This window comes from Leguminivora glycinivorella, chromosome 25 (genome assembly GCF_023078275.1).
Source record: "Leguminivora glycinivorella isolate SPB_JAAS2020 chromosome 25, LegGlyc_1.1, whole genome shotgun sequence".
Taxonomy (NCBI): Eukaryota; Metazoa; Arthropoda; class Insecta; order Lepidoptera; family Tortricidae; genus Leguminivora; species Leguminivora glycinivorella.
This window is the reverse complement of record NC_062995.1, coordinates 7,487,449-7,500,093: the sequence shown is the minus strand read 5'-3', so window position 1 is coordinate 7,500,093 and position 12,645 is coordinate 7,487,449. Positions and strand designations below refer to the sequence as shown.

Genomic DNA, 12,645 nt, shown 5'->3' with positions numbered 1-12,645 from the left:
TATCTGTTGATAGCTCACTATATTCAAATCTTTGCTATATTGTAGTCTAGAATAATTTTTAGTGCTATCAACCGGTATCGGTAGATTCTTTTTCTTCTGTGGGGGGCACAGCGTCTCCACTCCATAGCGTGCGATCTTGCGCCACGTACGTATGTTGCGCGCTGCATGCCACCACCAGCCGGTAGATAGTTGGAATTAAAACACAATAGTGCTAAAGATACTATAATTATTCCAAAATACATCTGTCTAGATTATATATTTTTTAGTTTTGTCTACTGATTGGGCCACACGACGCTCTCTATCCAGTCCAGGTAGCTCGCTACTCGCGTGTAGATGGCGGGGCGGCCGCTGCGCGCGCACTGCGCGCCGAACGACGTCACACCCACCACGTGGAAGATGCACTGGTTGTCGCGGGACGCCACTTGCAGTGGGGCGCCTGAGTCGCCCTGCGTGACAAAGATTATAAGATCGATAGAATCAGGCCACAGATGAATAAGGGAAGAGATGTACTTCCATCAGTAAATACAAGTTACTTGTAGTGACATCTAGGTCATCCACGTGTCAACTAGCGTAAATTATAAGTACTGCATGGTTAGCATATGATTAGCAACTCCCCCGCACACATTTGAGACGGCGCGAACCCTTGCCAGTTCCTATTCCTCGAGTTGGCGAGCAGCTGGTCACAATAATCGTTCTCCAGTAGTGATATGATTATCTCTGTCTCTCTCACACACACACCCGGCCATTCTGTTCAAAGTTGTCCACCGCACTTTTTTATAACATTGTTATTTTTTATGCGATTCATACTCAAATTCGCGAGTCTTTCGATCCTGATAGGAGAAAAAAAAGTCCCAAGACTTCCATACATTTTTCAAACTCTCCATCCGTTACCGTCATACAAAATGTATGAAAACATGGTAAGGGAATGGGAAAAAACCTTGGGACACTTTTTTTCCTATTAGGATTGAAAGAGCTCGCGATTCTGAGTGGAAACCACATAAAAAATTCCAAATAAAAAAAAAGTGAGGGGGGACAACTTTGAAAAAAAATGCCCCCCGAGACATTCCTCTCACTCTCGGTTTATAAATTCAATGTTTCTCTCTCTCTATCTCTCTCTCTCTCTCTCTCTTATATTACCGACAGAGCGAGATATATAATATACCTGACAAGTATCCCTGCCACCACGCAGCTCCCCCGCACACATCTGAGACGGCGCGAACCCTTGCCAGTTCCTATTCCTCGAGTTGGCGAGCAGCTGGTCACAATAATCGTTCTCCAGTAGTGAGATGGACACTTTCTGGAGCTCTTTTGATGTTTCCTTCGTATCTGAAATAAACCAAGTGTCAAGATAGGATGTTTTTTTTTGTTTTACATTAATTTAAATGGATCTCTGCCAAAAATACGTAGTCTCGTTTGTTGGAGCCTTGAGAATATAGGTATAATTTTATTACAAACGGCAAATACCACCTAACTATATCATAAGTATATGAATTGTCGCCTGAGCTCGACAACGGTGAGAATTATAGAGACCCGTAAAGAATATGTCCATGTTCTTGTCCATTTTTAAGAGAACGGGTATTTCTAAAATGTTTAAATGAAAAATAGGTAGGTACTTACCTACTGAAATCAATAACCCCCCCATCCCGTAGCTACTGCCCTCGTATACTTAACTGTCAACATCGTCCTCTGCCAAAGACAGGCCGGGCGTATGGTGTTCCTGAAATCTCTGTTTTGGTGTCCAATTCTAAGAGGGAGCGCTACTTATTGACAGTTTGACGCTAATAATTCGCAGAAAATGGCACAGGATAGGGAAGAGTGGCGTATTCTCGATTCGAAGCCCCAAAAACTCCTTTAGTAGGCAAAGTTACTTACTGACGTCAATAACCCCCCATCCCGTAGCTACTGCCCTCGTATAGCTGTCAAAATCATTTCTCTGCCAAAGACAGGCAGGGCGTATGGTGTTGCTGAAATCCACGTCGGTGGCCAGCTCAAGCAGGGCGATGTCGTTGTAGCGGCGGGGGGGTTTATACTCTGGGTGTTTCACTATCTGCTTTATGGGGACCTGCAATAGGAAATGGAAAATGTTTATTAGCCAAAACTTATTTAAAATTGGCGTTCATTTAAACATGTTTAAACTGAGCTTCAGTGGCAGTATTGATAAAATGTCTAAGGTTTACTAGGGTATTTGCGTCTTGTGGATTAAATGCGTCTTTTGAAGATATCTTCTAAAAGGGACATTTTATTTTTCGAAATATGGACATCAAACTTTGAATTTCTACTGCTGTCATAGTTCTGTTCTGCAAAACCCCGATTGACTTAAGTACATGCCGCTAAATATAATAATAATACCGGAAGATAGCGCTGACCCCCCCTGGGTCAGCATCTATGCTGAGGCGGGACCATTTCGTGGTAAACCCGTCATACATTTTTTTAAATATTAATTGTAAAATGTATGTAATACTCATGTAGATAATTATGTGTTTACCATGAATAAACTATTGAAATCTATTGAATACTTTTGAAATTGGATACCATTTTATTAGGCAGGCATCCGGTTTTTCATCCCATAGCCCAGTATTTAGTCCATACGTTCATCCAATAGCCCAGTTCATTTTAGATTCCATCAACTGTCAAATAGTCCTTACACCTTGGCGGATGCTGCCTCTGCGTGTGTCCCACATGATACGGGCAAGGGCAACATCCGCTCGGTGTACCCCTTACATTTCATTAAAGTGACAAAAGGGCCTCTACGCGTTGGCTTCGGCGCCGCCCACGCCTCCCAAAGGTCCAGAACACCATTGTTCCGTGATTGGAAAGACATATTTTTGATTTTTAAAAATCTGATATAAGAGGTCCCAGAACATTAATATTACCTCAACAGGAGTGGCCCCATCTTGCACGCTAGGGTCAATATTCTGGTCCCCCAGCCTGACGATAGCCGGGTTGGGGTCCCTGGCCCTAGGGTCCCGCGTGCAGTGCCCCGCTGTGAGGACCCAGCGGGTACTTATGAGGCTGCCCCCACAGTTGAACGAGTATGAGTCTTCGAAGTTCACCCAGCCTATTGCTGCCTGGAATACACATTTTAATATTTACATACATTAAATTATACATAGACCAGGCAATCATGGTCGCCCGATAAATGATAAAACATCAGGTCGTCCCTATCGCACTATTTGTAAGTGCCTGCCTGGAGGGCGATTTTTGAATCTCGCATACGGGATTATGTCACTAAAATACCGGTTGAAAACGGTGACTTGCTTATTATTTTCAGTGACAATTTTCTGAATTAGAACGCGTGAGACTCAAAAATCGGCTCGCAGTACACGTTAAATATTTTGAGTATTTTTTTGTTTTATTTTATAAAATAGGCAGCAAACGAGCAGACGAGCCGCCTGATGGGAAGCAGTCATCGCCGCCCATGAACATAAGCAGCATCAAGGGAGCCACTTATGCGTTGCCGACCTTTGAGAACCCTTAATACCTGCTTCTTGAAGAACCCCATGTCACAGCTCGAAGGAAACACCTGTGGCCGTCATTGTGATACAGCGAGCGTCAAAAGTAGCAGATGAAATAATACGTCAGAAGTAGGTAATTATCATTTGGTAACCGCATTTATTTAAAGATATGTGTGGAAAAACTAAACAGTCATTTGAGACTGCGAACTGTACAGATTTATCTATAACATATTTATAAAAGTTATCTTAGGGTATCAGATACTTTTTGGTGTGTTGTTTTATACTGTTCATACTGACTGTATGAGATCATACTAGATGTAGTGAATATCTATTTATTTATTTGTTTCCTAAAAAAGTTCGAAATAAGACTATGAACAAAAATTGTACTTAGGGTCTTAGAGAAGAGTAAGGATGCCCGAATAATATTTATTTAATTTATTGTGCTGCCATCTATAGTCGAGTAGCTCGTACCATATAATATGAAGGGTAACCGAGAATATCTTGAATGGCTGAAGGAACATAAGGAACATGGGTAGGTGCATCCATCCATACTTCCATACTTAATGTTATAAATGGGAAAGTGTGTGTGTGTTTGTTCGTCTTTCACGGCAAAACGGAGCGACGAATTGACCTGATTTTTTAAGTGGAGATAGTTGAAGGGATGGAGAGTGACATAGGATACTTTTTGTCTCTTTCTAACCTCCCACATCCCTAAAATGAGGGGTGGAAGTTTGTATTTACTATGGAGTAAGTCGCGGGTAAGAGCTAGTCAGATATAAATCATATATAGATATAGTTCATTTGTTGTGCACGTGCCGCGCACGCTGCGGGACACCATCGCGTGCGCAGACTTCTGGCCGAAGGGTGTGGTATTTCGGCGGTTCCGGGGCAACCTGCCGAATCCTACGCCGAGTCAGACGACGCAACGGAGCTACGCTGTTACATCGTCGCCCAAGTGTAATGTTTAATTTGTATTATTTTTTGTAATATTTATCGTTTGTGTCTTGTTTTGTATTTTGTAGTTTCACAGTGCCTTAGTGTAAACTGTAACGCTGCGTTACTTTTTGATTAAATAAATAATAAATAGAATAAATAAATAAAATAAAATAAGATAACACACCATGTTCTCCCCGCCTACAATCAGCTCAACTTTGACGTAGTCGCATTTCGGCGCGGATATGGACACCGTCTCGGGCTCAGGCACTAGCGGGAGGAAACTGAACGTCTGAACCATGGACTTGCTGTATTAGTACTCAGGGTCTTAGGCGGGTAAGGATGGCCGAATAATATTTATTTTATAGTGCTGCCATCTACAGTTGAGTAGCACGCACCATATGGAGACGGTCGAGAAGCTCCTGAATAACTAGTTGACGAATCTCAAAATCATAGGGGGTCATCATCATCAAAATCATTTGCGCAAAAGATCCCCGTGGGTCAAAGTGTATACATACGAATATTATTGTCTGTTTGTTAAGTTTGTTTGTCCGTCTTTTACGGCAAAACGGAGCGATGAATTGACGTAATTTTTTAAGTGGAGATAGTTGAAGAGATGGAGTGCGACATAAGATACTTTTTGTCTCTTTCTAACCCCCTGAGGGGGGGGGGTGGAAGTTTGTACGGAGCATGCCACAATTTTCGAATTTATCGCGAGCGAAGCCGCGGGCAAGAGCTAGTCAGATATAAGATAAGATAACGTACCATGTGTGGGAACTCCCCAAGCTGAGCGTTCTCCCCGCCTACAATCAGCTCAACTTTGACGTAGTCGCATTTCGGTGCAGATATGGACACCGTCTCGGGCTCAGGCACTAGCGGGAGGAAACTGAACGTCTGAACCACGGACTTGCTGTACTCTTCACACTCTGAAAACAGGATAAACAAGTAGTTTGAAAGTGGAAAGTGTCTGCCTTAGTTGAGACTTAAACTAACGGCTTCGGGCCGATTTTTGAGTCTCACGCGTTCGAATTCAGAAAACTGTGACGCCGTGGCTTGCGTGGGCGACGGTCGCGCGATGGTCGCGCGACGGCGATGCGACGCATACGTAATCAAACCTTATCAATATGGAAGTATGAGACGCGACGGCGACGGTCGCGCGAATTTTAGTGACAAAATCCCGTTTGCGAGATTCAAAAATTGCCCTCCTGGTTAGCGCTTCGTAACTGGTGAATTTCCGATATGACTTGAAACTCCGGTTGCGGAGTTTAATATTCTCACGGTAGATGTCGCTACGAGTCCCATTGACCTAAGTAGTGGGAAATTTCGCGGGCTTTGTTGAAGTCTTGGTGGCTTAGTTGGCAGAGCGCTGGAGTATCGATCCAGAGGCCGTGAGTTTAAGTGTCACCCAAGGAATTTTAGACTGTTAAATTTATTCCAAGCCTAGTGGTACCGATTGCAGGTTTCTGCTAATCAAAAGTTAAAAAAAAGTAATAAAATTGTAGAACACAATCAAATCTACATAAAGGTAACTCATAGAGTTAAAGTGTCTTGGGGCAGTAGGGCTTAGGTTAGTGGCCTGTCAACTGTCAAATTCCATATAAAATGGTGGGATAACCCTCCATTTTTAACCCCCGACGCAAAAACGACGGGGTGTTATAAGTTTGACGTGTCTATCTGCGTGTGTCTGTATGTCTGTCTGTCTGTGTGTGTGTGTCTGTCTGTGGCATCGTAGCTCCCGAACGGAGGAACCGATTTAGATTTAGTTTTTTGTTTTAAAGCTGAGTTAGTCGGGAGTGTTCTTAGCCACGTTTCATGAAAATCGGATCACTATGTCGCAGGCGGGGGTGTTTTCAAAATTTTAATTTTGTAGTTAGGTTATCGGTGGTGCAAGTGACCCTTATAGACTTACTTCTTTGACTAACTCTTCTTCTATCCGTTTGCCCGTTACTGGCACCAGACGTGCCCCAAACTGGCCTGCTGAAAAGTTAAACAAAAATCCCATAAAAATATGAATATGAAACGAGAGCCAAGTTCAATATTTAGAGTATGCGTCGTTTTCAACTTTGGTTACCAAAAAATTGAGATATGTATACAATATACTACGTGTTTTTATTGATTTCCGTTAACTTTAAGGGAAGGTTCTTTAGGTCAATTACAATTAAATTGTCTAAGAAACCAATGTCTTATTTCTAACTCCTGCAGTCAAAGTCAGCTTTCTAAAATCCTGCAGTCAAACTGTTAAACAGTTTTGCAGGGCCTGTGATAAATTGTAATAGGTATTTGTCGACTGTATAATAATTCAATAAATAATAATAATAAGAAAAGAGATAAATAGATGAAATAATAATAATAACTGTTAACGTAGTATTTACAACCATTATAACTTCAAATGCTTGACACTAACTTTAGTGTTATTATAAAGGTCTCTTATCCTTATTTATTAATTTATGATGTATGAAAACTATGAAACATTTTTGAATCCAAAAAGTGATCTACCAGGTGGTCCCAGCCGGAGTAGTCGAATGGTAATCGTCGACGTTAGGAAATGATAGAACTGCAGTCTGGCTCTGTCGCACCAATACGCAAGAACGATAGAAATAGGAATTGATAATACAGGGTGTAACAAAAATGGTGGTGATCCGTTTAAGGGCGTATTCAGTATCGTATTCTCATTAGGAAAAAGTAGGATAAATTTTTTTTTTCGCAAACATTTTTTTTATCTTTGTATGGAGATTCGACCGATTCGCGCGGCCCGGCTCATACAAAAGTGAAAATTTTTTTAGCGAAAAAAAAATTTTCTTCTACTTTTTCCTGATAAGAATACGATACTGAGTACGCCCTTAAACGGATCACCAACATTTTTGTTACACTCTGTATATTGATAGCTATTATTAAACAGATAGTGAGCGTTTGTGCATTTGGCTACGTATCCTGACTGTACTATTGAGGGGCACCCCAGTGCATACGCCAAGTCGAGCAAAAAAGCGGCACGGCCGCACAATCCTTTTCTCGAATATCTACTAACTCGCCATTCTTCTGTACGACCTGCGGCGGCGCTGTTTGGAAGATGTTGTTCCCGTCCCGGCAGCACACGATGGCGCTGTCGAACGACTGCGAGCAGAATGTCGGCCTTATACCGTTTTGTCTGAAATTAAGATATTCATATTGTTATTAATTTTGTTGGTGAATTGAAGTGTCAAAATCCCCATAGTACTGTATATAAATATCTGTATCAATAGTAATATCATTATGGAAAACGGATTAAATCGAAACGGATTTAATTGTTTTAATTTCGTGTTATATAATTTCAACAATATTATTTGTTAATTGATTTATGAACATGAAATGTGAATATAATAAATGTTTTTTTTTTGTAATTTATGATTGTAAACTGATAGATAAAAAGCTATCCATCTAACGGAATAAATATTTATATTCTTTCGAAGTAAACACAGGAACCTCTGTTAAGACTATTCAAAATCAGAATAGTTTTATTTGCCAGAATACTTAATATTAACATATATGTAGTACAGTCGACTACAAAAAGATGTATCCATTTTTTCAACTTGTTACAATGCAATAAGGTGAAAAAGTTGATACATCTCTTTGTAGTCGACTGTACATGATGTTGTGATTTAAGCTAGGAACATACTACGCGGACGTCCGTCGTAAATCGACCGCGACCACGACCGATCAGTGTGCACGGAACAAAACATCCAGCGAGCCAGATTTCGATCGGACGTCCATGCGCTCAAGGCCACGTCCACGTCCGTCGACCGATAGTTTGCACGGTTATGTGTAATTTCATTGTCCAGATTCCCGTCCGCGGTCGATCTACGACGGACGTCCGCGTAGTATGTTCCTAGCTTTATGATACAGTAGGTAACAGAATATTAGGTCGGTGAATGACATGTAAAAATTATTAAAAAAATAAAAACATTTATAATTATGTATCACAACGCAGACGCATTTTCACCATTCAGTTCTGCTGTAGGTTCCCTGGGCTTAACTACCAGGTTCAAGGTTAAAAGAGTGCAACTGAACAGAGAGACAAGGTGAGGGGGAGAAAGAGAGAGAGTAGGTATTTACTGAAAGTCCTGTCTTGCCGATTCGCACTGCTGGGCTGGGGCACACCGGCCGACTGTGTTTGTGTATTGGTCCACGCATTGATCTCCAACTGTAAACAATTTTTTTCTAAATATATAAAACAAAGAAACTGACTGACTGACTGAATGACTGACTGACTGACTGAATGACTGACTGACTGCCTGACTGACATATCAACACAGCCGAAACCGCTGATCCTAGAGACTCCAAATTTGGCACGTTTGTTCATTATAAGGTGTAGAGGAGCACAAAGAAATAATTTTTCAAAAATCACCAAAAAGTCCAAAGTTCAACGTTTTAATACATTACTTTTAGTACGCGGGTGAAGCCCCGGGAAAAAGCTAGTTTTAAATATTATTGGACAGATTGACTGATTTCCACAGTAAAGTCAAGAAGGCTTGTGTTGTGGGTAGTTGTGTTACTCAAACAACGATATATAAATAAACAAATACATAATTTAATTCAAGCTTTTGCGTGGATGAAAGACTTACCTAATTAACTAAGGTATAAGTATCTATTCTATAGCCTACGGGTATTCATATGGTGTCAAGACATAACACTCATAGCAGATGCATACTAGAATCGCAAAATATTATACATAATAGAACATATCTACATAATTTAAGCTATTAACTTTAATTTGTATTGACATGCATAGGGGATTATCCACCGTCCATACCTAAACAAAGATAACAGGAAAACGTATTTTTATATTTTCAAAACGATACTAAACATAAAACCTTTATCGGATTTTCCTTAATCGATATATACATTATAAATGCTTAAAAATATTTCTTAAAGGTTAAGGACACTTATTTAGGTAGGTACAGCATGCACATGTGCTACATTTGCACATTGAAATAAGAGTACCTCAATAAAAATACCTATTATATCAATCATAATAAAAGTCCCTTTTTGATATTGCCCGAATACACCTTACAATAGTTAAAAGATGTTATATACGCATTGTAAATTATTTAAGAAAATTATAGTTTAATTGGTAGTCGTAATTATGCATACATACAATACACAAAAAAACGAACTAGTTACGAGTAATGAAAGTTTTGCTGTAGGTACCTACTTCAGCACTCTCAGCAGCTATCTTTAGTATAGCAAAAACTGACATAAGTAATATAATTAATATTAAAATAAGGAATAATAGAAATTATTCCTTATTTTCATATTTATGAATGAAAATGAATCTAGTGATTAATTCGTAGATTCTTATCAATCATTCATTCAACTTACCATTCCTTTGTGTTATAACTTTATGGCCGAGTGTCAAAATAAACAACACTTTTAAAACAAACATTTCTAAATGATATTAATTCTAACCTCACAAGTCACACTAAACACATTTTTGTTTATATTTACATATATTATTATTCTACAAACAACAAACTACCAATTAAAGTACCTAGTATAAGTATGAGCTGTAAATAAACACAAACAAATTAGTTTAATTAAAATATTTCACTGAGTTTTAAAGGTTCTTCACACAATTTTATTTAATACAGCTCTGGGGGCCGATTTTTGAGTCCCACGGCGTTCGAATTCAGAAAATTGTCACTGTAAATAATAGGCAATTCACCGTTTTCAACCGGTATTTTAGTGACAGTGAGACTCAAAAATCGGCCCCCTGGTTAAAAAAAAAAAAAATTTAACTCGTAATTTATAAAGTTACATTAATATGCAATAACGTCTCTGTTTATTTATTTACATGACCACAAGGAAAACGTGTTTACGAAGTCCGTACGCGACTCATACTGTTGTATATGTGCACGTTTTATCCTGGTGAACAAAATGTAGTAACTTCTTAAATTGTTATTCAGTAATATGACGTTTTTATTCTAAAGTTGTTTTTGCGCGGATCTTAAACCGGATTTCTTTATTGTTTTTTAGAAGCCAGTTTATATCGCACGAAGTATAGATTTAATGAAAATAGACTTTAAACAATATGGAATAAGAATTATGATGCGTATTTACGGTAAAAGATGCGGTTTTCTTCCTGTCCTAAAGGTGTCAACTAAGTTCAAACCTTATTACCTATTGATTTGTGATCCTTGTAAATTTCTTGTTTATTTTAGACAAACGCTAAAAAAGTTTTAGCACCGGGATAATTGTATGTTTTTATTTTTATTAGTCATTAGGTATTTTTTTATTAGGTTTATATAAAATTTGTTAGGTTATTTAGTTTTAGTCTATTTATTATGAGTTGTCTTAGTTTCTATTTTAATAAAATTAAGTATGCATACATACTAAAAAAGTTTTCTATCACTTTTGTTTCGTTTAGAAAATAAATTGTAAAAAATAACCTTTTAAAATTGATATAGGGATCTTAGGTAGGATTCTAACGTGATTCTAACCACGACTTTCTGAAGCCAAAATAAGGAAAGAATAAAATAAATTGTCTCGAAACATGCCCAAATTGAAGTTTCATGCTTATAATGAAATTAATAATTATTAGCCTCATGTTCAGATATTTTTTGTTCTTGCAGATGCTTAGATGTTATTGAACTCGACTGACTGGACATCGTGTAAATTGTACACCCAATCAACATTTTCGTCCAATATTTTACTAAGTACTTGCAATATTTGGACTTGGCCGTTTTTTACATTTACATTTTTTTTTTCAAGATTCATTACACAAGCGCTGTAGGTGGTATTAGTAACTTTGACTCTGCATATTCTTTATGACGGAAGCAAGAAACCTTAATGATATGTTAATTTATTTGATTCTGATCAATTAAGTAGGTAATTAATAGATTTAATAATATTTAAACCTTAATTCATTTTTTATCACTTTACAATAGCATCAATTAATTTTATAATATTGATAATTAGGTAAAGTATATTCCCATTTATTCTGATTTTTTAAGAGATTCGTATATTTTCACCACCCCTCAATTTCGTAAAAAACCAAACCTACCATTTTGGAAATAGATTAACATAACAAGCGTACACCTATTATGTACGTACAATGTGACCTACTTTCCCTTTATGACTGCTATCGCTATTAACATAAATCCTGAGTGTTACCGATTCCGACGGCGGCAAATGCATGCTAATTTTATACAAATACAGCCCGTGGAAGGACACTGATGCAAAAGATAAGCAACGTCACGCGATTCTCCTAACTTATGGGAACTTCCTATTCTCATGTTTCGTCGGTAGAGCTAGGTCAGTGTCTTAAAAGTTTGACTACTCGGCGGTAGATGGCGCTAAAATCAATTCTGCAAACATCGGCAAAACACTCAATTTAAGCGAGGTATTTCTGAGAATATAGTTCTTAAATATTTTAGTTTTATTGAATCTCGATATGTAATAAAATGTATAATGGCATATAAAAATAATACTTTATTGAAATGTCTACCGCTAATCCAATCTTCTATTCACTAACAGATGTCGCTAGTGTACATGGCTGCTATTTTTGTTTACTTCATAGAATGACGCAACAAGAGCCTTTGTGTTATGAATATTATCTGATTGGAATATCAAAAGGAATATTTACGAGCTTTTAAAATGTCTACTTTTAGTTTTTCCTTATTGATCAATTCCCTATGTTATGAAAGTTGTATAATAATTAATAATAAAAGTATGTAAAGATCAGAAAATAATCGTAAATATTAAGAAATCATTACCCACATACATTGCTCAGTAAGTCAGGTAAAGTAAAAAAAAAAATTCCAACAAAATAAATAAAAAAAGCAAAAAGATATGATTCCGGCCAGGATCGAACTGGCGGCCTTCTGCGTGTAAAGCAGATGTGATAACCACTACACCACGGAACCAGACGAGCACGAAACCGAAAATGTTGTTCTTAAGCTAAATGAATAAAGCTAGTTACTTCACACATTAATGATTATGACAATATTTATGATTTTAGTAATTTGTTTAATTATTAATTTTAATGGAACGAGAAAGCGACGCGTTCTTATGTTATGATATTTCAAACTTTACATAGCATACTTAATGCGTTTTCACATTATCCGATCCGATATCGGATGTAGGACCGATAAACGTCCCATACATTACAGGCGCCATCTTGGATTTTTTTCTTTGAAATCCTTCCGACATCCGATATCGGATCGGATAATGTGAAAACGGACTTAGGGGTACGTCCCGATATTTCGATGTTCTTAAAACTCTA

General features: G+C 38.0%; 1 protein-coding gene and 1 non-coding gene across 7 annotated transcripts; both read right to left on the bottom strand.

The window, feature by feature from the left end:
* Positions 1–209: 209 nt before the first annotated feature.
* LOC125239220 (venom protease-like) lies at positions 210–10,290 on the bottom strand. Of its 6 annotated transcripts, none has more exons than XM_048146744.1 (10): positions 10,216–10,290; positions 9,744–9,928; positions 8,478–8,565; positions 7,345–7,533; positions 6,298–6,365; positions 5,154–5,314; positions 2,874–3,068; positions 1,873–2,062; positions 1,163–1,326; positions 210–446 (listed from the first exon to the last, which is right to left on the bottom strand). In XM_048146744.1, exons 2-10 carry the CDS (start codon positions 9,805–9,807, stop codon positions 273–275), a joined length of 1,293 nt encoding a protein of 430 aa, XP_048002701.1. In that variant the 5' UTR covers positions 9,808–9,928; positions 10,216–10,290; the 3' UTR covers positions 210–272. The 6 variants fall into 6 exon arrangements, with proteins under 6 accessions (XP_048002701.1, XP_048002700.1, XP_048002705.1 ...); XM_048146743.1 differs by having other exon boundaries at positions 10,180–10,270; XM_048146748.1 differs by having other exon boundaries at positions 7,414–7,533; positions 10,180–10,269.
* Positions 10,291–12,213: 1,923 nt separating this feature from the next.
* On the bottom strand, positions 12,214–12,286 carry Trnav-uac. Its single transcript has one exon. It is a non-coding gene; the product is annotated as a tRNA-Val (tRNA).
* Positions 12,287–12,645: the final 359 nt, after the last annotated feature.

Excerpts from the sequence above, each read along its gene's own strand:
- LOC125239220 (XM_048146744.1), bottom strand. The coding sequence starts at position 9,807 with ATGTTTGTTTTAAAAGTGTTGTTTATTTTGACACTCGGCCATAAAGTT. Across the intron at positions 8,566-9,743 it reads AGTTATAACACAAAGGAATG|TTGGAGATCAATGCGTGGAC; the intron begins GTAAGTTGAATG and ends AATTGTTTACAG. Across the intron at positions 3,069-5,153 it reads TTGGGGAGTTCCCACACATG|GCAGCAATAGGCTGGGTGAA; the intron begins GTACGTTATCTT and ends TGTGTATTCCAG.